Consider the following 18,000-nt stretch of genomic DNA (forward strand, 5'->3'; position numbering starts at 1 on the left):
CCTATTGCATGTAGCTTGAGCCACAAAAGGAATTAAACTGTAAACCAACAAATGTTCCATCATCACTAGAGAGTTGCTACTGTATGAAACCTTTTTAGAATGAGATGGATTTAAGAATCTGAGCAGTACATAATTGCCACTGAGAAGATATGAAGCACTTATTTCTCACCTGGTTGTCTGGGACACAATTACTTGGTTGTCTATGCTTTCAAAATATCACTATTTCAACTTATTTGGGACTCATTAACTTTAGTAAAGTCATTATATACACTTCCATCAGACCATATGAATAAATATTCAGTATCCTCTATGTAAGACTTAAGAGGTGGCAATTTGGGAAAATGTCTTCTACTCTAACCTTAGGTTGACCAACACAATGCAAGTGGAATTTGATAGTCACAAACAGCAAAACTCATTGTATATGTGTGTCATTGTGGTTATAGTTTGCTTCCCAACTACGTGGTTTTTGGTTCAGTCCCACTGCGTGACACCTTAGGCAAGTGTCTTCTACCATAACCTTGTAAATGGATTTGGTAGACAGAAAATGAAAGAAGCTCATCATACGTGTGTATATGCTTGTTTCTCTGTCTTTACATGATGATGATGATGATCATCGTTTAATGTCCGCTTTCCATGCTAGCATGGGTTGGACGATTTGACTGAGGACTGGTGAAACCAGATGGCTACACCAGGCTCCAATCTGATTTGGCAGAGTTTCTACAGCTGGATGCCCTTCCTAACGCCAACCACTCCGAGAGTGTAGTGGGTGTTTTTACGTGCCACCGACACGAAGGCCAGTCAGGCGGTACTGGCAACGGCCACGCTCAAAATGGTGTATTTTATGTGCCACCCGCACAAGAGCCAGTCCAGGGGCACTAGCAACGATCTCACTCGAAAGTCCTTACACATGATGTATATGTTTTTATGTCTACAGATCTAAAAACCAGTGTTGATTATGTGTCCTTTTATGTCTTGCAACTTTGGGGTCAATATGAGTGACTAAACACTTGAATGTAGTATCTGAGTATGATTGTAGTCCAATCAATAAAAGAGTAATTAGATACTTATACACTATGCAGAAAATGAATTAATTATATATATCAGTAAATATATGCAGAGAGAATGTTTGTTTGACCAACAATTGTGATTTAACTTGGTTATTTCTTAACAGCCGTAATGTAACCAAAAACACCTGCTTTCAGATCAAATTGTATAGTCTATGTTATATAATAAGATGGTGAGCTGGCAGAATTGTTAGTACGCCAGACAAAATGCTTAGCAGTATTTCAGCAATCTTTACATACTGAATTCAAATTCTACCGGGGGTTGATTTTGCCTTTCATCCTTTTGGAGGTAATAAAGTAAGTACCAGTTGAGCACTGGGATTGATGCAATCAACCAGCCCCATCCCACAAAATTTCAACCATGTGCCTATAGAAGAAAGGACTCTATAGTGTGATGCACCACCCTTCTTGGTTCCAAGTTTAAATCCTGCCACAGAAATAATGAATACTAGCTGAGAAGCAATAGCAATGATTACCTCTGAAAGAGAGTCTTCTTTTTCTTGCAAGTTGTCTTCAAATTTATTTATCATTGTCTGCAACTCAGCAGTGCTTCCTGTAAGAACAGAAACAAATTTATAATGCTAAGGGCTGAAGATTGATTTCTCATACTTAATAGAAAACAAGTTCCACTCTCACTTTATAGCTGACTGGTTAACAAAACTTACATATGCATCTGATTGTTTACCTAATTAAAGTAAATAATTATAATTAATATTAATTTATCTATTTATCAACTATTTCATATCTATTTGTTTTTAAATGAGAGAGAAATAGACTGTTAAAGTAAGTTAACAAAAGATGAGGCTCCACATCTACAATGCATCAGCTCTCTACATTCTCCTCTATGGAGCAGAAACATGGCCCCTCACAAAGACCTGGGCAAAGAGACTCAAGGGCTTCGATAGCAGAGCCCTAAGAACCATCGAGAACATTAGATGGTACCATCATGTTTTCAATAAAGAACTAGATGTGCACATGTATCAGTTCAAAGCCTCCCACCTCATAGCGATCTGTTGCATGCACTGGTATGGACATGTCCTCTATCTCCTGCTAGATCATCCATCCTAACAGGGCTTTACTCTCATTCAACTCAGCAGCTGCGACTGGAAGAGGCCTCATGGTTAGCCCTGCACCAGATGGGTGGACACGAATGGGGAAGATCTCCAGAGGCTTCACATCACCTTGTCAATGCAGAGGAGCTGACACAGAACCACCAGCGATGGAGAGCACTGGTGGATCTGGTCGGCTTTAAGCATGATGATGTCTCTAGAACCACTAACCTGGGATGACCCCAGCCTCATCATGCAAGAGCATGAAGCAGCCACTGGTCATCATTGCTCCTGTTACTCATTCAATCAAGAAAACTAAGTAAAGCATGTTTGTCAGCTGTGTAAGATGAGTCATAGTAAGATGAGCACATTTCATAGTTATATTGGCAACTACTCATTTTACAAGAAGCAAGCTTATAGTGAATGAATAAGGAATCCTCAACATGGCTGCCCTGACTACTAGAAATAGTAATCAAAGCTCCTTAAAACTCTACTGTCAGAATAAGATCCATGCATTGCATTAAAATCTATTAGAGTCACAATAAGAGGTGTTGGGCTTATGATAAAATCAATCACCACTGCCACAAAATCAGATATTAACCTTTTAGCATTCACATTACTCTGTCAAACATAATGCTTATTTAATCCCATTGTTTTGAATTAATCATGTATTATCTCATAAAATTGAGACTTCTATGATGTGACTGTTTATCTTTAGAATGATATTGTAGGGTTGATATGAGAGGCCAGATGTGGCCACTTTCAACATGAAAATGGTGGAATATTTGGGTTGGATATAGCTGGTTTAAATGCTAAGGCTTAATAACATTTATGCTACATACATTACTATTAAAAATAAGATCTATTTATTTCATTGATATTGCATGAAGATTTTAAAGAAATGTTGAGAACTCATTGTTAATGTATGTTCCTTCACATTAGAAGAGACACCTCAAACCATCACAAAATGCACCTATCATCGTCATCATCATCATTTAACGTCTGCTTTCCATGCTAGTATGGGTTGGACGATCTGACTGAAGACTGGCAAACCAGATGGCTGCACCAGGCTCCGATCTGATCTGGCAGAGTTTCTATAGCTGAATGCCCTTCCTAACGCCAACCACTCCGAGAATGTAGTGGGTGATTTTACGTGCCAGTCAGGCAGTACTGGCAACGGCCATGCTCAAATGGTGATTTTTACGTGCCACCTGCACAGGAGCCAGTCCAGCGGCACTGGCAACGACCTCGTTCGAATGTTTTTTTCGTGTCAGTAAGGCAACGCTGGTAACGATCATGCTCAAATGGTGCCACCGGCACGGGAACCAGACAGCTACTCTGGCAATGATCATGCTCGGATGGTGCTGTTAGCGCTCCACTGACACAGGTGCCCAAAATTGTATCTGTAGCTATCACAGTTTCTGTAGTTGGATAAACATTACAACATGTATAACAACTAAACCAAGTCAAGCCAATGAAGAAGTTTCTACATGATCTTCCACCCTACTAGAAGTCAAATAAGGAATATCCCTCAAATGACACCACACCATCTTTAACAGAAAGAGCACATTGGACAATATAGTTCTAGATACACAATGCCTGAAATTATGATAAAATAGTCATGACTGGAACAGCCATGAGTACAAGGTTGCTTGATTTGAACTGACCTGGAAATATTATGAACTTACCTTCAAATTCAGTTTCAATATTTTTTCTTAATTCCTCAACAGATATCTGTAAGTGCTTTCTTTCAGTTTGGACAACCTCTAAAAATGGAGCCAGAAATAAAAATCAAGTCTTTTTTTCTTCTTTTTCCTGCATCTTGAACAACTTGGAATATTATTTTACAAAAATACTAAAAACAATAAACTTTTATGTAACTGTGTAACTTACTAGAATTAGCAACCAAATCTCTCTCAAATCACATCCACCCCACCAGCTTACAGAAAAAGAGGGATACATTTAACAATGTAGTCCCAAACTTTATGAATCTCAGTAGGATTTGAACCCAGAATGCATAGAGCAAGGACAATTACGCAGTATTTGTCTGATGCTCAAATAACCATCATTTAACATCCACTTTTCCAGGCTTGCATGGGCCAGACAAAATTTGTGGAGGCAGATTTTCTACAGCCAGATGTCCTTCCTGTTGCCAAACAACATAATATTTCCTATGGCCAGATATGTTTTTCAAAGAAGACTGGAAACAAACATTATTGTATGATAGTGATGCTCACTTACATGTGAGCATCAAAACAAGCACACACACATATATATAACAGGCTTTGATCAGTTTCTGTCAGCCTCAATAAATTCTGCCTGACCCATGCAAGAAGAGAGTGGACATTAAAATAATGGTGATGATAATAAAGTAAAAATAATATGTAAAAGGAAAAATTATAGATAAGTATAAATTACATTCATCATCTTAAAGGGGGGAAAGAAGGTGTAATAAAAAAATTTTGAAAGTAAATTTTTAACTTATAAGCCAATCTCTAAGTATACTTGGACAACGGTAGCTTGATAACACTTATGAATTTACCAAATCAGATGAGTAATAATTGCACATGAAATATGAGAACATAAGACCAAATTCTCAAATATATATGAAAACCTACCAATATCATTCCTTAGTTTGTACATTTCTTCAGAACGTACATTGATGCCATGGATTTTCTCCTGAAAATATACAAATTTTATAAGTAACCTATAGAGAGGATCAATATCTCATAGATAAATCACCTATGTGATAAAACTGAGATCTATCTCGTGTAACTTTCTCAAGCAATCTAATACACATTGTCATCTCAACATCTACTTTTCCATGCTTGCACAGGTCAGGTGGATTTTTTTCTTGTTGCCAACCCTCACCTGTTTCCAAGTAAGGTAATATTTCCACATGATCAGACATGTTTTCACAGAAAATTGGAAATGAAGGACAGAGCAAGTAGACATTAATACATATACATGCACACACACATTTATGCATATATATAAGCATACACACAAGAATGTATTCTTTCAGTTTTCATCTACCAAATCCACTCACAGCCTGCCTGGAGCCATAGTAGAAGACACTCGTCCAAGGTATCATGCAGTGAGACAGAACCCAAAACCACATGCTTGGACAGTAAGCTTCTTACCACACAGCCACATCTGCACCGATAATTAAGATGAAAAATCTAAAAGATATAGAATTAAATGTGCTGCCCAAATACAGTGGAACCTTGTTTACAAATTTAGTTCATTCCTGAAAGTTGTTCACCATCCAAAATATTGGTAAACTAAAACTATTTTTCCCATAGGAAACTCAAGAGAAATCACAGCAAATTCAAGCAATGATGTACATTGAGAGAAAGCTAGACAGTAACTCACACTCTCCCACTGATATTCCCAGTGCATTGTCAACTGTTGCTGCTGGCTTGTGTGTTCGTTACTCAAGACACCATTTATCACCCAAGACATTTTATGTTTGATAAATTGTTCATAAACTGATTTGTTTGTGATGAGAGGTGTTCACAAACCAAGGTTCCACTGTAATACATAGTGAATCCCTACAGCTGGAATCCAACAAGGCAAATGCATATGGCCATTAACTTCCATTGTCAAAAGTTCAAAAATACATGGATATATTTGTATGGTTTACTATATTTACATGTTACAATGTGAGAAATTCAGTACAAAACATCAGGGTCAAAATTACAGGGTGATAAGTTATACTCGCATAAAGAAGGTAATAGGATAAAATATATTGCAGATATTTAAGTACAATAACTGAAGATTGTATTACACTTAAGATGACTTTGTGCTTGAGAAACTATGGTAGTTTAAGAAGGAAGGACAGAGTCAAAAACGTTTTTTGAAGATCATCCGAAACAGTAAAAAGAAAGAGAGAAAGAAAGCCCAACTCATGGGTCATTCTTAGACTAGAAACCTGGTCCTAATGCTTGCAGAGAGTGAACATAGTTATAGGCATCAAAGGGCATCGTACAGGAGTTAAATTAGACAATGGTTTAACCCTTTAGCATTTAAACCGGCCATATCTGGCCCAAATATTCTACCATGTTTTATGGTCAAACTGACCAGATCCAACCTATCACAACTACTCTACAATGTCATTCTAAAAATATACAATTACGCTATCAAAATCTCAAAGATAATGAATGATTAATTCAAAACAATGTGAATAAATAAGCATTAAATTTGACAGAGTAAGCCAAATGCTAAGGGGCTAAGTATATCACCAAAATCAGATATGATCCATCCAATGGGCTTCCCTACAGTTTCTATCAACCAATATTTACTCACATGGCTCGAGTAAATCCAAATAAATGGTAAAGGCACTTTCTTAAAATATCATACAATAGGATTGAACTGAAAAACCACTTAATTGCAAAACAAATTTCTTAGCCTGAAACTTCTAATCAGAAAATGTAAAATAATTAAAATAAATAAATAAATAAAACACTTACTTTAATTGGTTCTAGCTCTTCCATCATTTTCTTCACTAAATCCTTGGAAGCTGCATACCTACCTTCCAGTTCTGATTTGTCATTTTCGAACTAAAAGAAAAAAAAACAAACTTAAAAAGGTAATTAATTAATAAATTTAACTAAACAGAAGAATATTTTCAGACGATTCTTTAGCTTTTGGAAACCACCATCATCCCTATTGCATACAGAATTCCACTTGTGTACACCATATTACACTTAATGCACTGTTTTCTATACTCTGCAGCTTATTGTGGTTGTTGTGGGAAGATTGGGGACCCAGGTAGGACTAGTAAAGTTCATCATCATCATATAACATCGGCCTTCTGTGCTGGCATGAGTTGGATGGTATACAGGAGCTGGTAAGCTAGAAGCCTGCACCAAGCTCCACTGTCTATTTTGGGATTGCTTCTACACCAACCACTTTGCAGAGTGGACTGGGTGTTTTCTGCGTGGCACCAGCATTCATGAGGGAAAAGCTAAGATAATACATGAATTTTTTTTTTTAAGGATCTTTATCTTCAAGGCTAAGAAACAACTGTTAGTACCAATAGACAGCAGTATCAAAGGTTACTAAATGATTTAAAATAATCAAGAACTAATTACCTGAGTGAAGGTAAGACTGTATGATGCATGTGTACAAACTGTAATGCTGCATGGTAGCGAGACGTGGGGCCCTGAATACAGAGGGCATGTGAAGGCTGGGGAGAAATGAAGCTGGTATGCTCTATTGGACATGTGATGTCAGTCTACATGTGTGTCAGCACTGGTGTATTAAAAGAGTAGTTGGGCATAAAAGGAATTATATGCAGTGTGAAAGAGAGGAGACTGTTGGTTTGGTCATGTGATGTGGATGGATGAGAACAATTGCATAAATGAGTACCATTCACTTAAAGTGGAGGGAAGTTGTGAAAGAGGGAGACCCAGCAAGAGATGAAATGAAGTAATGAAGGCTAATCTCAAAATGCTGATCCTTACAATGGAGATGACAGAGAACCAAGATGCGTGGAACATTGTTGTATTCAAGAAGGTTTGCTTAGCACATCAGAATTGAGATCCTAAAAGCAAGGTGTCACATAAAAAGCATTGGTGTGGGTGCTGGTGCCATGTAAAAAGCACTGGTGATGGTGCCACATAAAAAGCACCCAGTGCACTCTGTAGAGTTGTTGGCATTAGGAATGGTATCCAGCTGTAGAAACCAAACCAAAACAGACTATGAAACCAGGAGTAGCCCCTGGCCTTGCTAGTTCCTTTCAAGCTGTCCAACCCATGTCGGCATAGAAAACAAGACATTAAATGTTGATAATGATGATACCCTTGTATTCAGAAATGTTAACACTTTCAGTTACTGGCCTGTAGCCATAAGGTGAATCCACCTTTTGGATTTAGCTGATCATAAAATACTTATTTTAGTTTGGTGCTTATCAAACTATTTTTGCCAAATCATTTTTGACACAATATCAGTTTTTCATAAACATAAATACTGACACAAACAAAAGGCTACACACACCTATGAGATGTTATTCCAAATATAACAAAGAATACAACCCATGCCAGCATGGAAAAGCAGATGTACAAGCAATATAAATAGCAGCAGTGATGGTAATGATGACAATGATAAAACTTGTATAAGGAACAAGAATATTTGCAAATACAGAAGAAGCTAAAACTTGATTAAATCAAATATAAGTATAATCATCATCATAATTTAACATTCACTTTCCATGCTTGCATGGGTGGACAGTTTGACAGGATCCAGTGAGTTGTGAGGCCACTTTAGGCTCCAATGTCAGCTTCGGCATGGTTCTACAACAGGATGCCCTTCTTAATATCAATAAGGTGCTTTTTTTTGTGTCACCCGCACTAGTAAGGTTGCCGAGTAACTTGCAAGATAGAAGAATAGGGAGAGGAATGAATGTAATTTATTTCAGTCAGCCAAAACCAAACTGGCCGAAACTTTTCAACAAATACTGCTACATTTGTTTCTACATTCAAAATAGATACAGCTTTGTTTGTGGAAACTCGACATTTCAGCCATATTGTTTCAGCTAACTAAATGAAATAATTTACACTATACAACCAGTTTTGAATACATTTTTGCCACTAATTACCATTAATGGACATGCAAAAACACACAATATACACACAAAAAAAAAACACATTTAGATGTACAAACAAGAGTACTCATATATGCAGTGAAGTTTATTTAATTGTTCAAAGCTGATGATTTACAGTGTTTCTCACTATGTACAATCAATCTGCTAACAAAAAGATTATTCCTTTTATCACCTGAAGAATTTCACATAACAAGAAACTCCAACTCGTAAATGATCAACTTTGAATGAAGAAATGAAATATAAACCTTTAAGCAAAAGATACAACACCTACTAAAAGCATAATAATAATAATAAACAAAGAGGAAGTTTTAAACTTACTTTTGTGACTTTTTCTTTGTGTTCTTTCAGATACTTTAGTTCTGTTTTCTTTTCTTTTATGGAAGCATCCTGAGAGAATTAAACATGAGATTTATCACAATTTATTTTATAAGTCAGTAAAAGCAGGTGTTCAGAATGTGATCAGCAGCGAGATCATTGAAACAATACAGATCATTGTCTTTTAATCATTCTTGACTCAATACAACAGCAAATGTTTTCAGACTATTTTTACCTTTTAAAGCAGTCCAACAGGCACTAATGGTTGTTTTCTAATCATACTCATCATGGTTCTTTTTTTAAAACAGTGATTTATAGCCAGATGTCTTTCCTGTTAGCAACTCTCTTACAATGCATTGCATATAGTTCAGATTATTCTTTGCAATTATCAGCGATGGACTGTCAAAGGCTCATATATTTAGGATGATATTTACAATTAAAATAGTCAGGTAGTAGCTGTTCTTTAGTGTTGTAAGCAATGGTGTACAGAGTAGATTAACTAATCATTTATAATTAGTGCAGTCCATATATATATTAACCATTAGATATTGCTGCCAAATAATAGAGACTTGAAAGGATTAACTCGCTGCCAATAGGATTTAAGAGAAAATAATGTTTGGATGATTAATCACTGGTTCAGTGTGTTTCTTCGGAGAGAATGACTAGAAAGTGTCTATCTTAGTGCATTTCATTCAAAAAGCATCAGTTTTTCACTGATGTTAATGAAAGATATAACTATATACAAACACACACTATTTGTGTGTGTGTATATATATATATATATATATATATATATATATACACATATATAAAAGGAGTGAATATTCAGATGTGAACATCCATAAAGATATTATTATTGTTAATATTATCTCCGGTGAACATAAGAGATTGATAATAATAACAGCAATAATACAGGTGGTTACAGGTATCAAATAACTATAAAATTAAAATTAGCACTAAGCATAAGGACACACTGGGCATCTAACCTGTTTAGAAAGCCCCAATAAACTACCAATAACACTGAAAATATGACAGAAAACAACATTAAGCAGCGAACAGTTAAAGAATTAAAACATACCATTGTAGATAATGCCACTCGGATATTCATGTACCATGATTTCAAGTTATGTCTGTCTGGCCTTAACTCTCATCAGTACGACTTACTGAGAGAAAAAATTCAAAACACGTCACGTTAAAATCTGCTGGCATTCTGATTTTCTGTCATATTTTCAGTGTTATTAGTGGTTTATTGGGGCTTTGACTCCTATTCTAAACAGGTTAGATGCCCAGTGTGTCTTTATGATTTGTGCTAATTTTAATTATATATATGGGCATATGGCGTGAAAAAGTGCCACACCCTAACAGTTGAGGGAACCCGTGGAAGAGGTAGGCCCAGGAAGACCTGGGCTGAGGTGGTGAGGCAAGACCTTCGTACATTGGGCCTCACGGAGGCGATGACTACTGACCGAGACCTTTGGAAATGTGCTGTGCGTGAGAAGACCCGGCAAGCCAAGTAAGATCGTTGCCAGTGCCCCTGGACTGGCTCTTGTGCGGGTGGCACATGAGATGCACCATTTTGAGCGTGGCCGTTGCCAGTACCGCCTGACTGGCTCCCGTAGGATTTTCGAGTGAGATCGTTGCCAGTGCCCCTGGACTGGCTTGTGCGGGTGGCACATAAAAGACACCATTTCGAGCGTGGCCGTTTTCGTGCGGGTGACACGTAAAAGCACCCACTACACTCTCTGAGTGGTTGGCGTTAGGAAGGGCATCCAGCTGTAGAAACTCTGCCAAATTAGATTGGAGCCTGGTGTTGCCATCCGGTTTCACCAGTCCTCAGTCAAATCGTCCAACCCATGCTAGCATGGAAAACGAACGTTATACGATGATGATGATGATGATGATATGGCCTAGTGGGTTGGGTGTTGCATTCATGATTGCAAAATTGTGGGTTCAATAATTCCAAACAAGGTGATTGCATTGTGTTCTTGAACAAAATGCAAAACATATCATCTCACATTGCTCTTAATACCTTTAGACAAATAGGCCTCAAAATCACTGTAAATACTAATCTGTCAAAAGTTGATTTTTTAGATGTTTCCTTAGATCTAAACTCCTGCTCTTATAAACCATATCATAAGCCAAACAAGAAACTCTCCCACGTATACAGTCCTGTCACCCTACTGTAGTGTTTAAAAACCTGATAGCTAACATTAGTAGTAGGATATCCAATCACTCTTCTTCTAAAGAAATATTTAATAAGGCAGCCTCCTACTATAACAATATCTTAGCTAACAGCAGTTTCAAAGATAACATATATTACAACCTTCCAAGTAAAAATATGAATCATAAAAATAGACCTGGAAAAATAATATGGTTCACTCCCCGTTTTCCTTTAATGTTAAAACTAATGTAGACAAGAAATTCCTGTCTTTTAGATAAGCATTTCCCAACAAACCACAAATACAGGAAGATTTTTAAGACACACAAATTATGCTGCCCCAATATGAAGAACATTATTGTTGTAAGCATCACCAAGAGCCCACTCCCAATTGTAACTGTCAAGAACTTGAAGCTTGCTCTATTGACCAGGCATATATGATAAACTCTGACATATATGAGGTAGAAGTCACAGCAACACTTCAACATAACCTAACTGAAAATAAAAATTACACTGGGTTATGCAATGGTGTTTTCAAAAGACATTATGTAAACCACCTATCTTTTCAGTACATCAATAAAAGTAAAGCCCACTAAGTTGGCTAGCCACATATCAAATTTCAATACAATATCTGGATAGTATTTAACCTGAAGACAATGCAAATGCTTTTGTGTGTGATGACACAATTACAAGCATTAATTTTGACCATCCTCTTCCTTTTTCTATTGAATGCCTCCTCTTCTTTTTATTTCTTCCCCTCTTCCCCTTAGTCCTTCTTTTCTAAATCATCACTTCCCTCCCTCTTCCTCTATCTCTCTTCCATTTACCTTATGCTTATTGCCGCTATTCAATTCCCTCCCCATACCTATACCATTTCTTTCAGAAATGACTGATGAAAATAGCATTAATTTTCTAGGTGATTCAAATTTTCTCAACCAATCAATGGGCCAAATCAATAACAATACCTATAAAGACTACTGAAAACAGCTGTAAGTCAAATTTACTGCTATAAAGGAAAATATGTAATGACAGTTATTAATGCCTTGTCCTGTATATTAATCTGGGTAAAAACCAGTATAACTGGAACACAACCATGGATTTACAATATAGAATGGTAATGAATTATAACTTCGGTCCCTGTCATAAGAATACACGGAGTTCTTTACTAATTTAAACAATATCGATAGCCTGGTGTAGTAACAGAGAACTTATAACGTATTTGTTCCAGTTGATAATCCCTCATTAATAACTTTATCTATAGTTTATATATATATATATATGGATGTAAATTTGATTTATAAATATTTAAAATAAATTTACCTCATTTTTATTTTTTATCTACTCATAAGATGCAGGACAAATTTTGATTAATTTGTATTGTGAATCATTATATGCATATATGTGAGTTTATTTCATTTAATTGATGTTATTTTATTTTCTAGTTTCCTTCAAAAATAAATTTCAATATTTTGTTGTTTTACCTTTACTATACACCTATATTATGTCCATTAATTTCAGCTGATAGATAATCCAGTAATTTGCCCAAATTTTTTATATAAAAAATTTTGTTGTATACTCAATCAATTATTATCCAATAACTCATTTTCTATGCTGATGCTTGAAGACAATTTAAATTTTATCATGATTGTTTAACATCTGTTTTCCATGCTGGCATGGGTTGGACAGTTTGACAGAAATCTGGAGAGCCAGCAGCTGCACCAGGCTCCAATCTGATCTGGCAATGTTTCTACAACTGGATGCCCTTCCTAATGCCAACTACCCCAAAAGTGTAGTGGGTGCTTTTTACATGCCACTGGCACAGGAGCCAGTCAGACGGGCCTGGCATCGATCACATTCGGATGGTGCTTTTTATGTGCCACCAACATAAGAGCCAGTCAGCGGGTACTGGCATTGGCCACAATCAGTTGGTACTTTTTATGTTCCACCGGCACAGGAACCAGTCAGGCAGACCTGGCATCGACCACATTCAGATGGTGCTTTTTACATGCCACCAGTATGGGAGCCAGTGTGGGGGTACTGGCATTGGCCACGTTCGGTTGGTGCTTTTTATGTGCCACTAGCACAGGAGCCAAAAATTACATTGTGTTGATAAATGTAAAAAATTAGAATTACAGTTCTATATTTAAGAGATGAGGAATTATGTACATTTGACAGATATTTGTCCTCATCTTGTTTGTTGTTAACACGTTTTGGCTGATATACCCTCCAGCCTTCATCTGGTGTTTTGGGGGAAATTTCGAACCTGGGTTCTCGTTCCTAAGGTATTTTTCGATGTTATTATTATTATTCAGGTCACTATTGGAATTGAACTCGGAATCTTGGGGTTAGTAGCTTGCGCTCTTAACCACTAGGCCATATGACCTGAATAATAATAATAATATCAGCCAAAATGTTGTGTTAACAACAAACAAGATGAGGACAAATATCTGTCAAATGTAAATAATGTAAAAATTAGAGTTGTTTATGAAACTTGTCTTAATTCTTGATTATTTTAGAATTTAACTGAAATATGTAAGAGGTGCATTTTGGTTAGAAATACAGTAACGAAAGAGTTAATGTCATACAAATCCTCCTCACTAATCCCGATGAGACTTTCAGAATATTGAAGGTAGTTTATTTTAATTAATAAAGCTGATAGTTAACAATAAAAATCATTCTTACTTGTACTTGTTTATATTTACGAATTGATTCTAAGGCTTTGACATAGCGAGTTGAAGCAAATATAGCATCAAATTTCTCCTTTAAAACTTTTCCTTCACTCAGAGGCCTATAAAAAGGTAAAAAGAAAGCACAAAAGATGTACTAAACTTGCATTTTGAAAATATAATTCTGTTTTACTGTTTTACATTCATTTTTCCATGTTAGTTATAATAGGATGCTGTGTGAAAATACAAAGAAATAATTGAGTATGATCTTTTAAAGCATATGTTTTATAACTGGATGGTCACTCTGCTGAGAAGTATGTGAGAAGAATGTGAAGTAGCATTGTAACTTATTTGGGATATATATCTTATAGCTCATGCTCTGAATAAGAAAGTTCTTGTTTGTGTTCAATTATCTAATATCTTAACTTCAATGCCAAATAAAATGTACCCAGATTATATCAATAAAGATAATGTATGCATGTCTTTAACTTCATAACCTTTTTTTTTTTTAACAAAGAATTGAGCTTCTTTGGAAGTTTATGTCAGTGCATAACCAGTAAGTTCTGATTCATGACAATAAGTTCAGGAAAAGAAATGTTCCAAACCACAACCAATTTACTACCACCAGCCTTTTTAACACAATCTCTTTTAATGTCCACACAATACCAAACACTTCTTACACTACATATAATCTGCTTTTGTACAGAGGAAGAAATTTTAGTGATAAAACTATAGATTTATATGGTAGGCATCTTAAATGGTCTCTTGTATCTACTGTTGCAAAAGCACATACTCAATGTATTCTACTCTTTGCATTTGATTTTGAGCCTCAAAAAAGACACATCTCTAATAATCATATTTACAAGAACAAGAAACATGTACGCACTTTTTCATTTTCTTCCATATACACTGAACAGGACAGGTCTCATGACTTAATGTTTGCTTACCTATGAGATTTTATGAGTCTTGACATACACTACACAGATATGAGTGAACAAGACTCCACCATTAGAACACAAGAATGTTCTAAACCACAATCTTCTCTATTTTGGCTTATCTGCTTTCTCAATGAAATGATCTAGTTGCATGGAGGAATTCAGAAGCTACTCTTAAAAGCAAAAGAGAACCTTATCTATGGAAAACACTGTTGTCTCTCCATTTGATACGAAAAGGTTCTGATAAACTGAGAGCAGTATAATATCAGATCTTTTGTTGTTTACAAAATAAACCTTGGTAAAATAGAATGAGAGAAATACAGGTATTTCAAAACAAAATCTAAATGAACAAACAAAGATACAGAGAAGAAATTTAATTGATATTAAATCCTTAGAAAGCTGGGACTCCCAAGCAAGCAAAATGGCACATGATAGTAATAACTAAGATATGCAACTGTGTAAATTTACCAGCACGGAAAACAATAAATTTTAAAGTGGTAGTAGTTTAATGATGATAATGATGATGATAATGTGTTTAATTATACGTACCAGTTAGCCTCTTCTTGGTGACAGAAAATGACATTTTCTAATACTGCTTTTGAGACACCCAAAGAAGTGATCATCTAAAGAGATAGAAATTAAACAAAAATATGATAAGCTGAAATGTGAGGAAACTAGTGATATTCTGCATTAACAAGTCATACATAGTTCAAACAATGAAATATGCTTTATACCATGAAGAAGGTAAGTTCAACATTTCAAATGCATCTTTCTTCAGAAAGAGAAAAAAATAAAACGTCACTAGGCTATAAAACAGCAAACAAAAAAGATTAAAGATGTGGAAAAGTGATGTCGAGGGGTAGTTGTGAAGAGAGGGATGGACGGACGGACAGATAGATAGATATGTAAAATATAAATATTAACAACAGAAGCAGTATTGATACCAAAAGCAATCTTTATATTCTACTAAACATGAATGTATGATTAGGGCACTAAATACTATGATATTTCTCTTGAGAGAGATCCTTTTAGCATGGTTCTAAAAGCACAGACATATATCATAGCAGATGAGAACCATCTGGTATGGGTGTTGAAACTGCCATATCGTGATTTCGGCATACTGCACTTCTTCAATGGTAGGTATCCAGCCCTGCATACCATCCAAATCTCACTGCCAATGACATATAGAATAATAGTGGCTTTTCAGTCACTGGGTTGCAAATAGCCATAAGATTATTGAAAAAAAAATATTAGCAATGAAAGCAATACTAATACGAAAAGGCAATCTTTATATCATACCAAATGTGGATATAGTAGCTGAAGGAATTAAGATGAGTAGAAGATAGAATTGGCTGGCTAAAAGAAATAGAAGTTATTGAAACAGCAATAGAAGAGGCAAAGAGAGTGTAGTGGCGCGAAATTATGGCCGCCATTAAGGAAGTACAATCTACACATGCGTAAGGGACTTGCCCCTCGAGTGCGCATGCATAGTAAAACCAGTACTTAAAGCGTTACTTTCGTTTTCTAACTCTCTTCAGCATGATACCTTCGACTTGACAGTTACTTGCTCCTCTGGCATGCATCAACGAAGCTCTTAACCTTCCCATGCCGAATACAAGTTAACCAGCAGCTGCTAGGCTAAATGACACAGGATTTGTAAAACCAAGCATCATCAAAAATAAAACTTATTTTATTATGTTGTTAATTGTTCTACTGTCTCTTAATATATAATTTTGTTGAAAAGTGATAGAGAGAGACTAATGTCTCTATTGCAACTATCAACCTTTTACAAGAGTATATAGCTCAACAATGTGCCAATGTTTGGCATGTATATAGCTCAACAATATACCTATGTTTGTTGTCCTTGCTTAGCCCAAGATCAGCATTGATTGGGTAGCCTATGATCCAAAGCATTTCAACGATGACCATTCAATCTAATTTTTTTTTTCTCAGGAATAGTGCACCCAGGAAACACTATCTAGTATGTCCTTCCTTATTTCAAGGCAGCAGGATATAATATTAGAGAGATTTTGCTGATATTTCTTTCAGTTATTAGGCCTTCAGCAAGGCTATATTATTTTATTTGCCTCAAACAGGCCGAATCAGAAATTTTTGCTGAATATTTTTACTAGTATGGTAAAATAGGGTTATATTTACAAAATTAACTTTAAAAAAAAAAGTCCTCAAAAAGCAGGATAAAAGATTGTGGTTTCAATTCCTGGACTGGGCAACATGCTGTCTTCTTGAGTAAAACACTTCATTTCATGTTGTTCCAGTCCACTCAGCTGGTAAAAGTGAGTAATCCTGTAACAGACCAGCATCTCGTCCAAGTGGAGAATATATAAGCTATGGAAATTGGGAAACCAGCCCTATGAGTCTAGAGTCTATATGACTCAAGAAGGATCTTTATCATTATCCTCAAAAAGCAAGTAATTTACATTGATTTAAATTTCCAAAAAATAATGAGTGATTTTGTACTTCTCTATTTATTTCAGCACATTTCTGAGTGAGGCTCTTGTCTCCATCAGGAGATCTTCTTGTTATAACACCATCTAAAGTTCGCGTTTCAACTTTTTTAGCCTGTAAAAAGAAAGGACACCATTTGAAATTAAGGGCCTTGCTGAAGTCAGTAAGACAATTTGCTTTTTGTCTTCAACCCAAATAAAAGAGTAAAATTCCATCACTTGCTTGAAAATCAATAAGACACAAAATTCAAAGTCATAATTTTGTGAGGTATCAACTTTCATAACATTTTACTATGTATGTTTGCATTCATGCATACATACATACATGTATGTATATAATGTGTGTGTGTGTTTGTGCATATGCATGCATGTATGAATATGTGTGTGTATATATACATATATGTATATATTATACATATATGTATATATATATATATATATATGTTCCGTTTACATATTTGTTTTGCAAGATTTTTGATGTGAAATCGTGTGTTGAAACAGATGTTGTTGTACTTGGGGATGGTCATATTGCCAGTTTAGCCAATAAAAACACACGCACTGTATATTTGGTGTTAATTTGCTTCAGCTTTATATTACATTAATCTTAATCTTATTTCGGCCAGAGTTCTTTCGGCACACTTCTGTGACCTCATCAGTGGTCCTTTGTTTCCTTCCTTCTTATGTGTGTCTCACCTTGCTAAATATCAGCCATTTTGTATTTTGTATTCCTATTGTATGTGT

At 35.7% G+C, this 18,000-nt stretch overlaps 1 protein-coding gene across 7 annotated transcripts in view; it reads right to left on the reverse strand.

The window, feature by feature from the left end:
• The window catches only part of LOC106876178 (DNA repair protein RAD50), a 94,547-nt gene that overhangs the window by 64,916 nt on the left and 11,631 nt on the right, over positions 1–18,000 (reverse strand). For all 7 annotated transcript variants that reach the window (XM_014924614.2, XM_014924609.2, XM_014924612.2 and 4 more), the window contains 8 exons: positions 17,273–17,374; positions 15,344–15,417; positions 13,876–13,981; positions 9,039–9,107; positions 6,586–6,675; positions 4,732–4,792; positions 3,802–3,879; positions 1,541–1,617 (listed from right to left, as the gene is read on the reverse strand). In XM_014924614.2, coding sequence (XP_014780100.1) covers positions 1,541–1,617; positions 3,802–3,879; positions 4,732–4,792; positions 6,586–6,675; positions 9,039–9,107; positions 13,876–13,981; positions 15,344–15,417; positions 17,273–17,374 — 657 coding nt within the window. The remainder of the gene's footprint in view (positions 1–1,540; positions 1,618–3,801; positions 3,880–4,731; positions 4,793–6,585; positions 6,676–9,038; positions 9,108–13,875; positions 13,982–15,343; positions 15,418–17,272; positions 17,375–18,000) is intronic.

The sequence above is a fragment of the Octopus bimaculoides genome, chromosome 1, assembly GCF_001194135.2.
Source record: "Octopus bimaculoides isolate UCB-OBI-ISO-001 chromosome 1, ASM119413v2, whole genome shotgun sequence".
NCBI classification, from domain to species: Eukaryota; Metazoa; Mollusca; class Cephalopoda; order Octopoda; family Octopodidae; genus Octopus; species Octopus bimaculoides.